Here is a 20,143-nt window from a genome sequence, read left to right on the forward strand (position 1 = left end):
CTGTGTGTCCCGCCAGAGCCAAACCTGTCCCAGCCCCTCTCCTCACTGTCCCCTCCTTCCTCTGCTCCTCCCCTTGCTCCGTCTTCTCTCTGGGGGGCTGTCTCTGCAGCTCTGTCAGCATCTCCCTGCCACTTTTCATCTCCCCTCTCTCAACCCCTTCTCTTTCCGCCGCTTTGCCCTCCACCTTTCTCTCCTTGTTTTTCCCTCCCTCTGTCTCTGCTTCCCCATACCTTTCTGTCGCAGCTCCCCGCCCCAGCTGCTCCCCTTGGCTTCACCCTCATTTTTTCCTACCCCTCTGCTGTCTCCTGGCTCACCCCCCTCGTCCCCACTGTTGGTCTCTCTCCCAGATCCTGGGAAGCCCAACGGGAATGTGCGGGTCAGGGCTTCACTGGTGGCCCCTGGGAGCCCAGGATGAGGGGTCACCACCTCGCCCCCACCCAGAAAGGGGGCGGGAAGGGGCAGCGAGGCTGTGGCCTGTCTGGCCAGAAGGAAGTGACTCTGCTGTGGCCTGGTCACCCCCCGCCCCCAAGGACCTGCCGGGCTGCTACCGCCCCCGGGCTGGGGCCGAGTAAACACAGCCGCCGGCAGCTCAAGATATTTATACCGAGGTCTGGGCGTGGGTCCAGTGCCCACCACAGCCCCTGCCCTGCCCTGCCCGCCACAGCCAGCCCCGAGCCAACGTGGCACCAGCCTGCAAGGGGACGCGGCCGCAGACACAGCCAGCCTCCACTCGGCACGGAGGCCGCCAGGCGTGTCGCTTGGGACGCCAGCGGCTTCACTGGGGACACAGGATGCCCCCCTGCCCTGGAGACACCAGAGCACAAATGCAGCCCTGCACAGGCAGCTGCCCGTGAACGTGAGCACACACTCCACTGAAAACTCCAAAGCGACAGCACAAAATAGAGAGAGACCCACGCAGCTGCTCACACACTGAAGTCATCAGCCCACATGTGGGGACACAATGCAGACACCACCTGCTCACAGACACCACAGAGGCTGAGAACACCGGTCCCGGAGACGGACACGCACACACACCGCGAGGACAGCAAGCATGTGGCAGACACACCCCACAGACACAAACATGCTCAGAATACCAGCAACACACACTGATCACGAAACAATGTAACCCAGAAGCCGCTGGCCCACAGACACACTGGGAACTGTTACACACACATACTGAAAACAGCCTGAGTAGGAAACACCACACACACACTATACCTCCTGGAAACACACTTTTCTCACAGACCATAAACACACTTCTACTCAAACTTAAGCTAAGAATGTATAAATTTACACCTAGAGAAGAGCAAGGGTGTTGAGAAAAGAATCCAGAGAAATAACACACCCCAGGTACACAACAAATTTACACACACAAACCGAGTCACATGGTGTCACGACACAGAAACCAGAGTGCACACCGGCTTGTACAGCAGAAACACAAAGCAGGTGCAAACGCCACGAATGCAGCACAGTCACACACACACACACAAATTCACATTAAAAACACGAAAGACACCAACACACTGGATGTCCAGAGATCGAGGCAGAAGGGGATTTGCTTTCCCTCTGCCTCACCGCCCCCCTCCCTTTCTCCCTCTCTCGCTGACCCCGTCCCAGGTCCCAGGCACGTCTGGGGGAGGGGGCAGGAAGGCCTGGGCTGGCCTCCCTCGGCCCTGCTTCCTGCCCCGTGGGGGCCGGACGGGAAGCTGGGGCTCCAGCCGGAACCCAGGCTCCCCCCACGACTTCCCTCCCCGCCCCGGCTGCCCGCGGAGGCGGGGGAGGGGAGCGGCGGGCCCCCCCCGAACCCCCGGGTTCGCCTCTGCGGCTGGCTGGGGGCCGGTCCTGCGAGGTCCTGACCGAGCCCGGCCTCCCCGCGGGGGCCCGGTGCGGGAGCGGCCGCCCGGGGGCCGCCCCCGCGGCCCGGAAGGTGCTGAGCCCGCGGCTTTCCCTGCCCCCGGCGCCCGGGCAGGTGGGCGGGGTGTGGCCCGGGGGCGGGGCCGGGGCTCGGAGGCCGCGGGAGCGCGCGGCCCGGTGCGCGGCCGGGACTTGTCCCGGGCCCAGGCGCGAGCCGGGCGTGTGAGGGCCGCGGCCCCGGGGGTGTGTCTGGGTGTGGGGGACTCTCCGTCTGGGCCCCGGGGTGTGACAGCGCGTCTGGGTATGACGGGGCGGCCGCCATCGGAGGGCCGTGGGGGGACTCCCCGGGCTGAGCGTGTGGAGCGGCAGCTGTCAGGCCGAGCAGCGGCGCGACCGCCCGCCCGGCCGGCAGTCTGCGCGGTCCTGACGTGTCAGGTCTCCGTGTGTGGGACGCGCCTGGGTGGGGCCGTGACGTGTCAGGCCGTGTGCGTGCACGCTGTGCCTGTGGGTGACGGTGACCCCTTGGAGGATGTTTGTGTAACTGCTGGTGGGTCGCAACCGGAGTCTCGTTTCATTTCCTGACCTGCTCGGATGCTGCGAGGAGTGTGTGCGTGACACTCCTCTTCCTCTCTGTCTGCTGTGCGGTGGTTGTGACCAGGACCCCACAGGAAAAACTTGGGTCACTGCGTCTTGCCGTGTCCCCGTTGAAGTCTCTGCTTATGGTGTGTCCCAGCGGAACTCCAAGCCTGGACTGTGTGCATGGAATGGGGCAGTGTGTCACACTGGCACCAGGTCTCCCAGCCAATGCCTCGTGGGTCCCGCAGGTGTTTGTGTGCGTGTCCATTGTGGCACTCAGGCGACCGGGACGCTGTGGGACCTTTACCCGTATCTGAACCTCTGTGTAAATGTGAATGTGTGCATACATATGCCACATCCTCGTGGGGCTGCAGTGACTACTCTTCTATCCTCGCGTCCTTGCCGGCACCTCCACACCAGAGGCTGCTAACAATGGTGACACTTCCTTGAACAGAGACCTCCTCTGGTCCCCCATCTCACGCCCGGCCCTTTATGGCTCCCAGACCTGGGGCAAGAGGAGTGACCACATGTCTACCGCTGGTCTGGGCTGGAGGAGGCAGATGCTGGGACTCATACATCCTGACCTAGAGCCGCTGTCCCCCGCCCCCGCCCCCGCCCCCAACAAAGGAAGCTCAGCACTCACACCATCCTCCCCCAGGGGGGGTCACTGAGCCAAACAGGTTAAGGAGAAGGGCAAGGGAGAGACAGGAACTGAAACCAGGGAGGAAGAGGGGAAACAGAGGCCAGAGAAAGAGGAAGCAGGGGAGAGTTCACCAGCAAGACCCCAGCAGATGGGAACAAACAGAGCAAAGGGAAACCCACCCCAGCTCAAGGTGCTGTCATTTCTCTCCTGGACAATCAGTCTCCCTGCACTCACCCTCATCCCCCTTCAGTCTGCTCTCACCCATCAGCCAGAAGGAACCTCTGAGCAGGTCAAATCACATCCCTCTTCTGTTCAAAACCCTGTCATGGTGCCTGCCTCCCTCAGAGAACAGGTTCTCACAGGTTCCTTGATTGGGGTCTGGAAGGTGGGACCAGTGCAGAAGTCGTGTGCATAAACCCTCAACTCCAGCTGCCCGGATTCGAATCCCAGCTTTGCCATTTGCTAGCTGTGTGACCTTAACAAGTCACTTAACCTCTCTGTGCCTCAGTATTCCCATCTGTGGAATGGGGAGCAAATGGTCCCTGTAGCAGGAGTTGTCAGGCTTTTCCTATCAAGGGTCAGATAGTAAAGGTTTTTGACTTTGCACAGTTGTTACTCAACTGTGCCCTTGTAGCACTAAAACAGCCACAGACAGTACAGTAGGGAACGACCATGGCTGTGGTCCAGTAAAACTCTATTTACAGAAATAGGCAGCCCGTCAGAATTTGCCTCCGGAGATAGTTTGCCAACCCCTGCTTTCTTGAGCTGTGGGGAGAATGCCCTGAGCTAGAAGCTCCATACCTAGCGTGGAGAATTGTTTTTATTACTCTCTGGCCTGTGAGTGTTGCTTTCTGACTCAGATCTTAACACCCTTCCCTGTGCCCCTCCCTCCTAACCGCACTGGCCTCTTTCCTGTGTAGCTCACCCCAAGTTCATCTTCACTTCCAGGCCTTTGCTTTTGTCCTACCAAGAACACCCTCCCCCATCCTCCCCCAAACTGCCATGTTGGCTTCCTTTAAGTCCCAAATGCCACCTCCTCCAAGAAGCCTTCCCTCCTCCCCAAAGCCATCTCTAGCCCATCCTGCTTTCCTATTTTTGCACAACGCTACTATGTCTGTCTCCTCCCCAGAAAGTAGGTTGTTGGTGGGCAGGAACAATTCCTTAACCTCTCTGGGCTTCGGTTTTCTTAAAGTGGGTATTATCAATCTCTTTATCTCAGAGCTTTGTTATGGTGGTTTAAAAAGTTAATTACTATAAGACACTTAAAATAGGGTCCAAGGTGCTCAATCAAGAAACCTAACAATAAATAAATCTAAATGTTCATTAGGAGTAAGGAACATAACAAGCGCAAAGGAAGTTTGTGTGTGAAGAGGGGCAAATGAATGGTGGACAAAGACAGGAGGCGGCAGATGGAGGGGAGGGAGGGGGGTAAGAGAAGTCAGAAGGGAGAACGCCGTGACGCGCCCAACGACACAGAGACCCAATCCTCTCGCCACCTTTAATGGACCCCAGGTGGGCTTGATGGGAGTGGGGTGGGGGGGGGTGGGGGTGGTGCTGTGTCCTTAAATACAGTCCTGGTGAGGCGGGCGGGGGCGGGGCCGGGCCTGCCGGGTGGGCGGGGCCTACGGGGCGGGGGCTGTTGGGGTGGGACGGGGCCTCAGCTGCACTTGCAGGAGCGCACGATCATGTTGGACAACTGCTCCACCTTGGGCTTGCGGCCCACGTAGTACACGATGGGCAGGGGCTCCAGCGCCTGAGGCACGCAGCACGGCGCCGCCGAAGCGCCCGGGTTGTGCTGGTTGTACAGGGCCAGGACCTGCGGGGCGGGTGCGCGGGGTCAGGGTCGGGGGTCGTGGGGAGGATGCCGCCACCCTGCCAGCCTCTCTCCCCATCTGCCTCTCTCTTATCTCATTCCGTGTCTTTCTGGTTCTCTGCCTCTCCCCATGTTCCACTCTTGGCTTGTATCTCACTGTCTTTCTCCTTCCATCTTCCAAATTCTCTACCCTCCTACCTTTTTCTCTCTCATTCTGTCTCCTTTTCTTTCTCCTTCCATCTCCCCACCTCTTCCCTCGCCCAAGTTGGGATTAAGTCATTTTAGCCGTGTCCGACTCTGTGACCCCATGGACTGTAGCCTGCCAGACTCCTCTGTCCATGGGGTTTCCCAGGCAAAAATACTGGAGTGGGCCGCCATTTCCTTCTCCAGGGGATCTTCCTGACCCAGGGATTGAACCCACATCTGTCTCTTATGTCTCCTGCACTGGGAGGTGGGTTCTTTACCACTAGGTCTCCCCATATCTCTGTCTCCCACTCCCTTGAGTCTCTAACTTTGCAGACCCTGCCTCGAGCTTTTCTCCCATCCCATTATCACCTCCCCTCCAACCTTCCTCTCCCCTGTATTTCTGACTACCATCTTGCCAATTCATCTGATTTGACTTCTCTTTCTCCCTCTCCTCACTCGGTTTCTGCTACCCCCATCCCACCCCCAGCTGGGGAGCAGGGGGTGTCGGGCTCCAGACGCACCTTGCTGTACTGTGTATCCAGGCTCCAGATGTAAGGGCAGGGCCCCAGGCAGAAATTGGCGTGGTACCCCTTGGGTTCATGAATCCACTTCCAGCCCAGGTCCTTCCGGAAGTCAATGTAGAGCTGACGAACACAGCAGTTCTTTTCTGTGGAGCTGCAGGCAGGAGGGAAAAACACTGTCAGGAGAGCAGAAGGCTGCCCCTCCTCCCCTGGAGTGTGTGTGTTTCACCCTGGTTGCCCTCCAGCATGGTATCCAACTTGGTCTCCCTTGCACCCTCTGTGGTAGTAACAGCAGTAATAGTAGTGATCATCGCTTACACTGATAAAGCACTTCCTCTAGTCCAGCACTGCACTAAGAGCATCCTCATAAGCGTTATCTCAGGCAGCGCTCAAAACACACCTGTAAGGCACCAAATGAGGAGTTTCCAGGAGGCATCCAGTAGTTAAGACTCCAAGCTTCAATACAACAAAAAAAGAAACAAAAAACAAGCAAACAAAAAAAGACTCCAAGCTTCCACTGTAGGGTGCATGGATTCGATCCCTGGGCAAGGAAGTTCCACGTTGCATGCTGCACAGTGCAGCCAAAAAAAAAAAAAAACCAAGCCTAAAGAAGCCAAATGACTGTCCACAGGGGACAGCTACACAGATCAAACTACATCTATACACTGCGACATAAACAGCACAGTGCAGGTCCATGTGTACTGATATGTTCTAAGTGTCCAACAAATGTTTACTCAACTACTGTGTGTTGGGCTGGGGTCTACTGCGGACTCAGTACAAATGAAACAGACAAATCCCTACCTTCTGGGGCCACATACTAGAGACTATCATGTTGCCCCTCTGCTCTGAACAAGCCCAATGCCCAAGTCCTCGCCACAAGCTCAAGGAGCCACCAGATCTAGCTGATCTCAACTCCCTCCCCACTCCCCCTCTCTCACTGTCCTCTGGCCACTTTAGCATCCTTGCTGTTCCTGAGTCCCAGTCCAGGACCTTTGCACGTGCTGTTCCTTCTGCCTGGCTTGCTATTCCCACAGATACCCTCTCTGGCTCTCTTTCTTCACTCCATTTATACATGTGCTCAAACATCCTTCACTTTGGGGAGTCTTCCCTCCTACAACACTGCCTGGCATGCAGTAGGTGCTCAATAAATATCAGTTAAACAAATGACGTCATTGCCTCAGAGACCTTCCTGGATGATTATCCAAAACACCAATCTAAAAAATTGTTAATTCCTAGGGACTTTCTGGGCAGTCCATTGGTAAAGACCCTGTGCTTCCAACGTAGGGGGCATGGGTTCGATCCCTGGTCAGGAAAGATCTCACATGCCATGAGGCACAGCGGAAAAAAAAAAAAGATAGTTAATTCCATTTAGCGTAATGACGGCATTTCAGTTCTGCAAGGAAATATAAAAATGTCTGCAAATGAAAGGGGGCAAATCTTAATGTCTGTTGATCTAGATGAGAGTGTATGGGGGTTCATTTTACCATCTTGGTTATACATTTAAATGTTTCCATAATAAAAAGTTTAAATCAGACTAGGAAAAACAAATCATCACAACGATTTCTTTCTTTCCTCTTCCTTGGATTTATATTCCTTCTTAGAACTTACTGCCACCTGCTCTTTTATTAGAGATTGATTTGTTCATCTGTTCATTTCCTGTCTTCCTCTGAGGACAGGACTTTTTGTCTATTTTGTCCCTAAAGGTGTCCCCACTGCCCATAACAGTCCCCAGCACCTGCCGTGTGTTGGCTGTATACAAGTGTATACAAGTGTTGGCTGTATAAATTAACTGGTCAATGTTACATTTTTCAGAAGCACATCAGAGAGTGGTGGTGGGTAAGACGACTGCCATGTACTCATGATCTCTGTCCCAGGCTCAGATGCAAAAGTCAGTCCTCGGGCTTCCCTGGTGGCTCAGTGGTAAAGAATCTGCCTTGCAATGAAGGAGACAGGGGTTTGATCCCTTGTCTGGGAAGACCCCATGTGCTGTGGAGTAAGTAAACCCTTGTGCCACAACTATTGAGCCTGTGCTCTAGAGCCCATGTGCTGCAACTACTGTAGTCCCTGCACTCTAGAGCCCGTGCTCTGCAACAAGAGAAGCCACTGCAGTGAGAAACCCACACACTGCAACTAGAGAAAAGCCTGCACGAATATAATAAAAGTCTGTTTGGAGGGGGACTGAAGGGTCAGAACTGGAGAGTCTTTGAATATCCTTTCTAGGTTTGGTCCATGTACATGTATTTTCCTATTTAAAAATCAATACAGAATTTCCTACAAGGCAGGTCTTTTTTTTTTTTTTTTTTAATATGTATTTGGCTGTGCCAGGTCTTTGCAGCAACAGGTGAATTCTTTGGTTGCCATATGAAGATCTTAGTTCCCTGACCAGAGATCGAACCCAGGCCCCCTGCATTGGGTGTGTGGAGTCTTAGCCATTGGACCACCAGGGAAGTTCCAAGGCAGGTCTTATACTATTATTCCCATTTGAAGGAGGAATAAACTGAGCCTTAGAGAAAGGGGGATGTTGTCTGTTCAAATGTAGGCTGTAGGTGGTAGAGCTCAGGGCCAGAGGCCTCTGACTTCATTTGCCCAGCCCAACCATGTCAGCTCAAGCAGAGCGTGAGGAGGCGATGCCACAGGCTCTCCCAGGGCAAGACAAGGCCTTTCCAAGAGCCACAGGACCTCAAGAAGGAAGTCAGGAAACTGAAATTCCTGTGAGCTCAGCCTGGTCCCTCCTCAGTCTGGTTAGGCCTCAGTTCCTTCATCTGTACAAAGACGCAGGGAACGTTAGATCAAATAAGCTATTGTTAAAGGCCGAGGAGACATCAGGAAGTCCATGGACAGGCTCAGGGAGGGTTCTGAGCTCTCTAAACCATGCACACAGATGTGTGTTGTTGTGGTTTAGTTGCTAAGTCATGTCTGACTCTTCTGTGACCCCCTGGACTGTAGTCTGCCAGGCTCCTCTGTCCATGGGATTCTCCAGGCAAGAATAGTAGAACGGGTTGCCATTTCCTCCTCTGAAGGATCTTCCCGACTCAAAGATCAAACATTTGTTTCCTGTAGCTCCTGCATTGCAGGCGGATTCCTTATCGATAAGCTACCAGGGAAGCCCAGATATGTGTGTATGTATAGACATATTCTGGGGGGAAAAGGTTCCTGGCTTTCAGCTTCTCAAAAAGGTGTTAGATTCACAAAAGGGGAAGAACCACTGTCCAGTAAAATCTATCATTTCTGGTCCAGCTCTGCTGGGGTGCTGAGATCCTCTGATTCGCAGTGTGTGATTCCGTTACTCAACTCAACTGCTCTCCACGTGGGGTTCCTGGAGTAGCGGCAGCAGCATCGCCTGGGAACTTGTGGGAGATGCAAGTTCTCAGGCCCCACCCCAGATGCACTGAATCAGAAACTGGGGGATGGGGATGGCTGGGAGACAGCAGGCCACATTTAACAAGCCCTCCAGGTGACCCTGAGCTACTCTCTAACCCTGGATGTTGGGGAAAGGGTCACAGAGGCTTCCCAGTGGAGATAGTGGTTAAGCTAAGAATAACTTTTTATTGCAGAAAGTCTCGGACATACACCAACCCACTCCAGTAGTCTTGCCTGGAAAATTCCATGGACAGAAGAGTCTGGCGGGCTACAGTCCACGGGGTCGCAAAGAGTCAGACACGACTGAGCACAGCACAGGCATGGGACATACACAAAAGCAGAGAATCTTACATTTAACTGCTGTGTCTCTACCATCCAGCTCCAGCAAACATCAAGTCATGGTCAGTTTCACTGTATTTCTACCCGTATCCACTTTCTCTCCTTTGACAAATGATTTTGAAACCCACGTCATCCATCATATTATTTCATCCATAAATATTTCTATCTCCAAGGAAATCTAGACTACTTTAGAGCATCACACAAAAAATTAACAGTAATTCCTTGATACCATCAAATATCTAGTCAGAGTTCATACTTCCCCAACTGTCTCATAAGTATCTTTTTAATTATTTTATTTATCTATTTTTTAGCCATACCATGTAGCATGTGGGATCTTAAGTTTCCTGACAAGGGATCAAACCCACATCCTCTGCATTGGAAGCACAGAGTCTTAAACACTGGACTACCAGGGAAGTCCCAATATCTTTAAAAAAAAAAAAAGTTTGGGGAATTCCCTGGTGGTCCAGTGGTTAGGACTCCATGCTTCCAATGCAGGAGACATGGGTTTGATCCCTGGTCAGGTTAAGATCCTGGAAACCGTGAAGCAAGGCCAAAAAGCAAATAAGTAAATAAAATTGTAAAAACAGTCTGCATACATAAAGACTCAAGTAAAGTCTATACAGGGCTATTGGTTGATACATCTTTTAAGATTCTTTTAAAAATCTATATAAACCCATCTCTCTATTTCATCCCTTTGTATCGTATTTGTTGAAGAAACTGGGTCAGGTTTCCCACAATCTAGATGTTGCGGACTGCATGCCCATGGTGGCTGTTTAACATGTTTCTCTGTCCTTATATTTCTGGAAAATTGGGACTTGGACCTACCATTATTGATGGGCTTCAGGTTTGATTTTTTGGCAAGACTTCCTAAGTGACACTGTGTCACTCACATGGCTGGCTGCCTTTCTCTTAATGTTATAGCAGGCTGGCACTCAGATTTTAATCTATCCATTCGTTCATAGGTTTGTTGGGCAGAGGGTAGGATCTGGTGATGAAGGATCTTGGAAACAGAGCTGACTTTCCAACAGGAGAAGTGCATGCAACAAAAACCAAAGGCACCATCAAAGTACTTAGCAGAGACGGGCCAAGGTCGGATTATCATTCTAAATTTGCCATATTCTAACTCTGAATTTCAAAATTCCAAGACTACAACTTCTCAGTTTTCTTAGACTGCAACATACTGGCATCTCAAGATTCTAACACAGCAACAGCTTTCCAACTTTCTAGAATTCCCACATCCCCACTCTCGAGGATCTTGGCATTCTGTTTTTTTTTTTGATCTTGGTATTCTTGAATTCCAATATTTTAAAACTGCATTCCAACATTCCACAGTTCTGAGCCCATCTCCCAAGAGGTTCAAGCTGCCACTTTCTAAGATCACAGGCTTCCAAGATTCTAACAAGACTCTAGCACTGGGACTTCCCTGGTGGTCCAGTGGTTAAGAATCCACCTGCCAATGCAGGGGACATGGGTTTGATCCCAGGTCAGGGAAGATCCCATATGCGCAAGCCGCAACTACTGGAGACAGAGCACCTAGAGCCCATGCTCCTCAACAAGAGACGCCTCCTCAACTGAAGAAAGCGCGAGCAGCAGTGAGGATTCAGTGCAATCAAGAATAAATAAATAAGACTGAGTCCCAACATTCTAAGGTGCCAGTATTCTGGCTTTCACCGACTCCAACATTTTTGGAGGCTAAAAGTTCAACACAGGATTCCACCAATTCTGGACCTAATATTCAAGCACTCCAACCTGCCAAAATGGGAGAGTCCAGTCTGTCAATGGTACCCATCATGGGCAATCTTCCAGTTCTGAATTCCCAACTTCTAAGAACCCAACAGTCCTTGAATCCAACATTCTTTGATTTCAATAATTAATACCAAATTCAAATATCCTAGAATCCCAACGTTTTCAAACCCCAATCTGCCCACAGTACAGAAATCTAACACGGAGACCTTCCAATACTGAAGTCCCACATGTTCAGTGTTCCACATTCTAATAAATCTCCGATGCCAACCAACCAGCAAGAGACCCGCCTGATCTCAACATCCAAGGACTCCTAGTTTGCACACACTCCAGCATCCCAGGCTCGGACCTCATGCCCTGAACCCTCCAGGCTGAAGGAGACGCTAGCCCAAGCAGAGCACCAGCCACATGCCCAACCTGTGGTGGCCGCTCAGTGGATGGCGAGGACGCCCCCAGCCCAGGAGGCTGCAAGGTTCACCTGAAGCAGTAGTTGGTGTCCAGGGCTCGGCGGTGGCGGGAGCTGTGCAGGTGCTGGGCCCTCTCCAGAGGGGTGGCCATGAGGAGCAGGAAGGGCCGGTTCATGCCGTGAATGGTGGCGAGGTCACCCCGGCGGCCGGAACTGAACCCTGCTTTGGTTTTGGGAGTCAGGGGGGTGGGGAGGATTGGGAATACACACACACACTCAGATGGATGAATGATGAGGATGGGCAGGGGAGGACACACACACACAGACACACATCACTGCCGGGCGTCGGCGGGGGTGGGGGGCAGGGAGGGGGCCTCACCGTTAATGTCCACTTGAAGCGTGTTATCTTTACTGTCACAGGAACAGTGGGCACTGAGGCGAAAGCCCTCTATTTCCTCTGTGGGAGTGGGGAGAGGGAAGCCAGCATGAGGGGGGCGGCTCACCCATCCCTGCGGGGGTGGGCAGGAGAGGAAGGAAGTCGCAAACCCTTGGGGTATGGGGGGATCTCTTTCCTGCCCCTTCCCTTGCCTGACCCCTCACTGCACCCTCTCACTCCAGTTCTTGGCCTTGCAGCCTCCTTCTCCTCCTCCAGGTCTCAGCGCTGAGGCCACCTCCTCCAGGAGGCCCTCCAGGACACAGCCCCTCCCCCGACTGTGACAACACGTTTTTTTCTCCAAAGCACTGACCTCTGTAGCTCTAACATTTGTCTTTGGCTATTTATTTCCCTCATTGTTTTCAGTGGCGAGCAGGATACTACGGGGGCAGGAAACCTTGTTTTCTTGTTCCCTGCTGGGCCTGGCCCTCCGTCTTAAAAACAAACATCTCCTGAGTGCGCTGGGTGCCAGACCCTGTTCTAAACACTCTTTGTGCGTTATTTCCTTTAATCCTCACCAAAGTTCCCCATTTTACAGATGAGGAAGCCAAGGCCCACAGGCAGGGCTGGGATGGGATGCAAGGACCTAGGCTCCTGTCCCAAGGCAGGTGCAGAAGAAAGGTTTTACTTCTTTTTTTTTTAATATACAAAAGTAACGGGTTTTATTAACATTTTTTTGAAAGAATAGTTCAAAAAATGTTAATAAAACCCGTTACTTTTGTATATTAAAAAGTAGTTAGTCACTCAGTTGTGTCCAACTCTGGGACCCTATGGACTGTAGCTCACCAGGCTCCTCTGTCCATGGGATTCTCCAGGCAAGAATACTAGAGTAGGTAGCCGTTCTCTTTTCCAGGGCATCTTCACAACCCAGGGATTGAACCTAGTCTCCTGCATTGCAGGCGGATTCTTTACCATCTGAGTCACCAGGGAAGCCCTTTTGAAAGAATATGTATATCTAATAATCATAGCAGTATTTATCAGTTGTTCTTATTTTTTAGATTAACTTTTATCGGAGTGTAGTTGCTGTACAATGCTGTGTTAGTTTCTGCTGTACAGCAAAGTGAATCAGCTGAATGTATACATACATCCCAGAAGAAAGGTTTTTTGAATGAATGGCTGAATGAATGCTTCCCTAAGCACCCACTATTGTGTGGGACCCTGTATCAGGTGCTCTGGACTCAGCAGTCAGCTCAGGACACTCGTCCCAGTATGCACCTGCCCCCGAACTCCCATCCTTTCCTCTGGTCAAACCATCACCTCTTCCATGAGTCTCAACACAATCATTCTCACCCAGAAAGCTCTCTTGGATCCCCTCAGAGGGGTTAGGGTGCCCACTCTGGGCTCCTATAGCACTTATGCCTCCCCCATCCCGGCCCTGCTCACCCTGGCCATCATGGCCTGCTAGGGCTTTGGGAAAGATTTCCTGGGTATCTAGAAGTGAGTGCAGGTCCCATGAGGGCAGGCCTAGAGGTTGTCATGGTTACCACTGTGTTTCCCCCACCCTACCAACACAGGGCCAGCCAGAGAGCAGGAACCTACTAGCATTTACCCCAGTGAAGGAATGAATGAGAGGGAGACTAGGAAGGGAGATGTGAGCACTGGGGCCTTCAACATGACAGGACAGATGGTCCTCTTCCAGACAGAACAGGTGTGTCAGGCTTTCCCTAGACTCGAGGCCTCTGCACAGCCTATCCCTCTGCTTTGAACACTCTTGCCCCTCCCTCCTTTCCCAGGCTGGCCCCATGAATCCCTCCGACACAGCTCCAATATCCCCTCCTCCAGGAAGCCCTCCCTGACCTCCCAGGCTGCATCAGGCACCTCCCCTGGGCTCCCCATCCCAACCCTGCCCACACTGGGACATTACTACCTGGTTTTCAGGTCTTTCCCCAAGTCCCCCAACCCCAGCAGTGGAACAGGAGCTTCCCGAAGGTCAGGATGAAGCTGTTTTCGTCACTTCTGTGTCTCCAGCATCACCCAGCACAACGCATGTGCTCAAGAATGGATTAGCCATTAATCACTCAGGTGTGAGTGTCTGGGAGGAGGGCCAGGTCTGGGCTCTTTGGCACCAACACAGGGCGGGGGGTGCTAGGCAGGGTGGTCCCAGGACAAAAAATGGGTTACAAAACAGAGGTGGGGCAGACAAGTGGTCCTCACCTCTGCGGGTCAGCCACTGCCGCACAACTCCAGTGACGTCAAAGGACAGCCACTCCGGTGAGTCGCTGGGGGCGAGCAGCCGGTTGCTGAGGTAGCGCCAGGAATTGTTGCTATATTTCTGGGGGATGAAGAATTGGGGAGTGAGATAGTGGGTAGAGGCTGCCACAAACACCCATGTACCTTGCACCTCTCACTCCATCTGCTCCCCAAAACGGGTCTCCACACAGTCCATCAGTCCCCCTCCCAGACATCCACACTGAGGGGCTTCACAGAAACCACCCAACTCCATGACAGGGGACAGAGAACTCCAGGCCAGGGGTCAAGGCACCTAGGCATTTCAGCCTCCACCCTTGATCCCGCCATGGCTGTGGAAAATTCCTTTCTCTTTTTTGGCCTCAGTTTCCTCACTGGTGAAATGCCCAGTTCCTTTCAGCTTGGACAGCTCATGAGGCTAAAATTCTCCTACTGACATCACAGAGGTCAATGACGATACAGCTCTGAATTCTTAGAGTCTATCGCTTTCTAGAAGTTATGTTCGAAGTCATTCCATAACTCCAGCACTTGGTGGCACCCCAAGAATTACACATTCTATGAACTCGAAAAGTTTTATGAGATTCAAGTTCAACAAACCCAGGAGTCCGACGTGCCAGAAACCTAGACGTTGCAGATGCCTGACATCCACGAGGAATGACGCCCTGGGAACTGGCAGCATAAAGCCGAGTTCTCTAGATTCCGAGCAGTTAGTATCAAAGCTTCCTCGTCGTAAGAGTCTAACATCTACCACTGAATCTAACACTCCATTTGACAGGGCTTCTAGGTCACATAGCCTTCGAGAAAATCCAGATTTTTTGGACTCTTCCTGGAGACTCTTCTAGAACAGAGCTATCCAAGAGAACTTTCTGTGACGATGCAAATGGGCTTTATCGGTGGTGTCCAAAATAGCAGCCACTCACTCCATGTGACTACGAGCCACTTGAACTATGGCCAGTGAGACTGAGAAACTGAATTCTTTCTTCTATTTAATTTTAATCCACTTAAATGGCCATATGTGGCTAGTGGCTACTGGGTGGGCACAGGGCATTTTGAAAGTCTCCAACTTTTCAAAGATTCCAACTTTCCTTGTCCTGAGTTTTCAGAGTCCAGCTCCAAAGATTCCAGCTGCTAAGCATTTAACATTCTAGGGCTCTAGGAGACTCCACACTCTGTGCTCCCTCATCTTTCAGGGTTAGTCCATGTGGACCCTGCAGCCACCAGCCTTGCGGCCGTCCTGGGACCACCCTAGCCCAGGCCACTTTCCGGGACCCTTGCCCCCACCTGGTACAGCTCCACGTGCTGCTCCACTTTTAACTTGAGCCTCAGCAGGCGCAGCTCTGCCCGAGAGAGCAACACAGGTTCGGGCACCGCTTCCCGGAGCTCGGACGTGTTGAAGAACATATATATGCTGTGCGAGCTAGACTTCATTTTGTCATAGATTTCTAGGCAGAAAGAGTCGAGGGTAGGGGGGCTGTCAGTGTTTGGCAAGGGCAGGGGAGCTAGTGTACCCCAAATCGAAGAACTCTGGGTTGGACTCCGACCCTGACACTTTTTAGCTGTGTGACCTTAGGTAACTAGCTTCTCCTCTCTGAGTTTGTTTCCACCTCTTTATTATTATTTTAAATATTTATTTATTTGGCTGTGCAGGGTCTTAGTTGTCGTGTGGGATCTTCGGGCTTCGTGCAATGTGGGGTCTTTAGTTGCAGCATGCGAACACTTCGTTGCAGCATGTGAGATCTAGTTCCCTGACCAGGGATGGAACCTGGGTCCCCTGCATTGGGAACTTGGGAGTCTTAGCCACTGGACCACCAGGGAAATTCCTCTAGCTCTTTAAACAGGGTCCTATCCTAACCCTCTCATCAGGTAGGAAGTGGCCCCTCAGTACAAAGCTGGCTTGGGGGTGGGGCTGCTCTGCTTGCTCAGGCCTCCCCACCACCGGGAGCCTCAAATGCAAGTTATGTTGAAGCAGAGAGATAAAGGGCACTTGGATCAGACTATGCCTTTGCTGCCTTCTGTGACCTTGGGCAAGTCACATTCCCTCTTGGAGCTGTTAAATCTACTTGACATCAAGTTCTCTGCCTCCCAACCCAGGCTCTCCTAACTGAAGCGCAGTGGAACTTTGGGCAGATGAATTCGTCTCTCTTGCCAGATTCTCACCTATAAGCCAAGGACTGATGACAGGATGACAGTGTGAAATAGATGAGATGATGCAGATAAAGTATGTCGCACAGAGTCTGCATACAGTGGTTACTTTAATGTGTGTTCAACAACCCCATGAGAAAGATTCTATTAGTATACCCATTTTATAGATGGGCAAAGAGAGGAAACAATTTGCCCCTAAGCAACACAGCCAGGAAACTACAGTGTGGGGTGGGGATTCAAACTTGGCCAGTCTGGTCAGAGCCTATGCTCTTAATCCCTAGGCTATGCTCCCTCCCTGCTAATGTGACATTATTTTTGTTATTATTTGTAGTATTTCCTCCCTTAACTGGCTAGAGAAAGTAAAGTTCACTCTAGATAAGGATGGCTTCAGGGGTGGGGGAAGGGAAACAAAATTAAGAAGACTCCCAGTTCAGGAAAAATTGGGGACTGGGAATGAGGGGGGCAGGCCATGATCAACTGGAGCAGTTTCGTTAGGCCTCTGCAGTGGGGGCATGGAAATGGTGGAGACATGTTGAGAAAAGACAGAGGAAGACCCTCTTGAGCGCCTCCTTCCCCCTGCTCCTCCCGTCTCTTGCCGGGCTGGCCCCTTTCCCTCACGAATAAGCTCTATCTTGGCCCAAGAGTTACTCAGCCGACCCAAACGGAAGGGCAGAGCCCAGGCCCAGGAGACAGGGAGGAAGAGCGATAGAGGGAGCAAGAAGGGTCAGAGTGAGAGATGGAAGTAGGATATTGAGGAGAAAAAGAGAGAAAAAGGGAAGAGATGGAGAGAGAAACTAGGAGACCCAGAGAGGGTCAGAGTTACACGGATGCGGGAGAGACAGAAAGGCAGAAGTCAAACGGGAAGACAGACGGAGGGTTTGGGAGCGAGATGGAGGCAGAAGAGGGCTGAAGAGCAACTGAAGGTGTCAGCATTGGAAAAACCTCTCCAACGAAGGTGAAGCGTCGACGGAAAAGGTGAGACGGAGATGTGGGTGGGTAGGCTGTAGGGATGTCATCTGACTGAAGCCGCAACTGGGCGCCCAAATGGGCCAGAGACGCACACGTCTACTGCCCACGAGGGAAACTAAGAGCGGGGGGCGGGGTTCGCCCCCGAGCCTCGGGGCCCAGCCGGACGCCTGGGTACCCGCGCGGGCGCCGACAGGGCGGGCCCAGGGTAGCCCCGCCCTGAGCTAGGGGTGAAGAGGGCGGGAGTCGCCGCCGTCGCGAGGGCGGGGACCGGACCTGCCTCGTCTCGCCCCAGGCTCAGCGCGCGATCCCCGCCCCGTAACCCTCCGCCCCCAACCCCGAGGCACAAGAAGGAAAGGGAAGGGAGGGCTAGGCAGCCGGACGCTGGGGTTTCCCCAGCCTCGCAGAGAGGAACTAGGAGCTTGGGGTCTAGGCTCTCCGCAGAACTCCGCGGGGTCCTCCTGTTCCTTCCGGAAGCGCAGGCTCCTCCCCCACACCCGCGCGTGGCACCCACGTGGGGCTTCTCCAACCCCTACAAGCTCGGTCTTTCCCCGGGGTCTCGCAGAGTCGCATTCACCCAGCTCTCTCCCTACTACGACTCCTCACTCAGCCCTCTTCCTTCCAGCCAGCGGCGGGAGGGTGGCGGGCCCCGCTGCTCCCAGCATGACACCATCCGTCGCTCCTCTACCCCATTCCAGGTCCACCTTTCCCACGCTTATCCTCCCGTTCTGTAAACCCCTTCCCACGACCCAGTATTGTAGGTTTCCTGGGAGCGCGCGCTTCTTTCTCTGGGTTTCATCCTCTTACAGTCCTTGTGGGAAATATTAAAAGCACCTCCCGGCGCATTCTGGACACCCCCCGCCCCCACCCCCTGGGCACATCCTAGGGTCACCGCTTCTCTCCCGCTAGTTTCCCGCACCCTACAACCTCGCGTCCCTTTCCGACCTCACATTTATCACCCTCTCCTTCTAAGCCCTCCTCCAATCTCGCGTGTTCTTCGCGTCCTGTGCATGCGGGTCCACTCTCTCTACTTTCCTGGCACCCCTCTGGGATTCGTTTCTGTTTTTCTGTCCTTGAATCTTCCTGCCTCATGGCCCCTGAACTCTGAGTCAGCTTTCCCCACTACCTCTCCTTTTCCAAATGCCGGGGTGCTAGTTTCTCCCAAAGCGAGATCCCTCTCTGCAGCCCCGCTCCCACGACCCCCTGCATTCTCGAGCACCCTGCAAGGGGAAGTCTTTTTCGAATGGCTTCGCTTCTCTCACTCTAAGGGACTCCCCACACGATCTCGCATGATCCCGTCGCCCTCTAAAAGCGGTCCACTTCGCTCACTATCTCTTATTCAAGACCAGATACCTTGGGGTTAGGGAGCTCAGCGCTATCTCTTTGGGACCCCTCCCCCCGACACGTTCCCGGCGCCCCCGGGGGTTCTCTTCCTCCAGCCAGTTTCCTCTACCAGCAGTTTCCTCCCCGTGACCCCTGCACTCCGGCGCCCCCTGGGGGCTCCCCTCCAGGGTCCCCTGCCCGTGCGAGCTCACTGTTGCCGTATTCCACCATTAGCACGCGGGTGACCTCCTTGGCGTAGTAGTCCGCCTCTGGCTCAGGCTCCGTTTCGGCACTTTCCCCGGCCACCCGGTCGCGGGTACTGTTGTAAAGGGCCAGTATGGCCTCGGGCAGCGGGCCGGGTGGCACATCCCCCTGGCTCGGGGGGCTGGCGAGCCGAAGCTTGGACAAAATCTGGCCGCGGATGGCCTCGATGCGCTTCCGCTTCACCAGCTCCATGTCGATGGTCTTGCAGGTGGACAGTCCGGCGACCGGCCGGCCAGGCGTCAGCATTAGTAGCCACAGCAGCGGCAGCAGCAGCGGCAGCAGCCGCAGCCCCGAGGGCGGCATGGGGGAGGCGGCGCCCCCCGGCACAGCCGAGAGCGCGAGCTGGGCTGGGGTGGGAAGAGGGAGGCCCCGCCCCTACAGGGGCTGGGGTGGGTGGGGGTCTCCCGAGGAAAAGGTAGGAGGGTCTGTTTGCGGGGAGAGTTGAGGCCTTCAGGGAGAACGGAGCAGAGCTGGAGGGGAGGCTCTGATGGGTGGGTTCTCGGTATCCCACGGAAAAAAACCGAGATGGGTGAGCTCTGGTACTAGAGATGGGTGATCTTGAATAGGAAAGCTGAGGCAAGTCTGAGAGAGATCCCGGATCCCGGAGAAGGGTCCTCGGATGCGCGGGGGCTCAGGAGAGAGGCTGGGGAGTTGGGGGGCCGTGCAAGGGGGTGCGCCCAAAATCTGGGGTCAAGTCTTCGCGGGAGTCGGGTTTGCGGTTCCTGATGGCTGGTCCGGAATGGGGGTGCCTGGGGAATGCCGTATAGGCGGCAGGGAGGGAGCAAGCGTCCGAGGTGGTGGCGGGGGCTGCTGCTGTCTGGGGTCCTCAGGTCCTGCCTCGCGGAGCAGCGCTGCGCGTTGCGGTCCCCGCGCCTTCGGCTCCCAGAGGCAGCGGAAAAGTCTCAAAACTTTTTTTCCTCTTCTCCCAACCAGCTCGTCCCTCCTCCCGCTCCTCCTCCCCCTCCTCCCCGCAGTGGCGGCGGCGGCGGCGGCGGCGGCGGGGGCGGCGGCTCGTCTCAGACTCTGGGGCCTCGGGCTGCTCTTCGGCCCCGCGGGCGGCTCCGAGCCCGGGGGGTGCCCCGGAGGGGGCGTCCCCCCTGCCCCCGGCCGGGGGCCTCGCTGTCTGGCGGATCCGCGGCGGGAGGAGGGAGGTGGGACGGCCTGGGGCGCGAAGGGCGGCGGCAGCTGGGACCGGCAGGGGCGGCGGGGGTTTTTGAAGCCGCCCCGGCCCCACCCAGGAAGCGCGCGGGGCGGGGGCGGCCCTCAGGGGGAGGGCACGGGGGGGGGGGGCCGGGCCACGGTCCGCATCTTGCGTGGGCGGGCTCCAAGGGGGGTCCCTTAAGCCCGGGGGGAGGGGGCGGACACCCGGCTCCGCCCCACCAACAGG

At 54.2% G+C, this 20,143-nt stretch overlaps 1 protein-coding gene across 2 annotated transcripts; it reads right to left on the reverse strand.

Moving 5' to 3' along the window:
- Positions 1-4,557: 4,557 nt before the first annotated feature.
- Positions 4,558-19,950, reverse strand: TGFB1 (transforming growth factor beta 1). Of its 2 annotated transcripts, none has more exons than XM_070771073.1 (7): positions 18,705-19,950; positions 15,343-15,503; positions 14,029-14,146; positions 11,821-11,898; positions 11,514-11,664; positions 5,594-5,747; positions 4,558-4,889 (listed from the first exon to the last, which is right to left on the reverse strand). In XM_070771073.1, exons 1-7 carry the CDS (start codon positions 19,057-19,059, stop codon positions 4,731-4,733), a joined length of 1,176 nt encoding a protein of 391 aa, XP_070627174.1. In that variant the 5' UTR covers positions 19,060-19,950; the 3' UTR covers positions 4,558-4,730. The 2 variants fall into 2 exon arrangements, with proteins under 2 accessions (XP_070627174.1, XP_070627175.1); XM_070771074.1 differs by having other exon boundaries at positions 11,514-11,661; positions 18,705-19,949.
- Positions 19,951-20,143: the final 193 nt, after the last annotated feature.

The sequence above is a fragment of the Bos indicus genome, chromosome 18, assembly GCF_029378745.1.
Source record: "Bos indicus isolate NIAB-ARS_2022 breed Sahiwal x Tharparkar chromosome 18, NIAB-ARS_B.indTharparkar_mat_pri_1.0, whole genome shotgun sequence".
Taxonomy (NCBI): Eukaryota; Metazoa; Chordata; class Mammalia; order Artiodactyla; family Bovidae; genus Bos; species Bos indicus.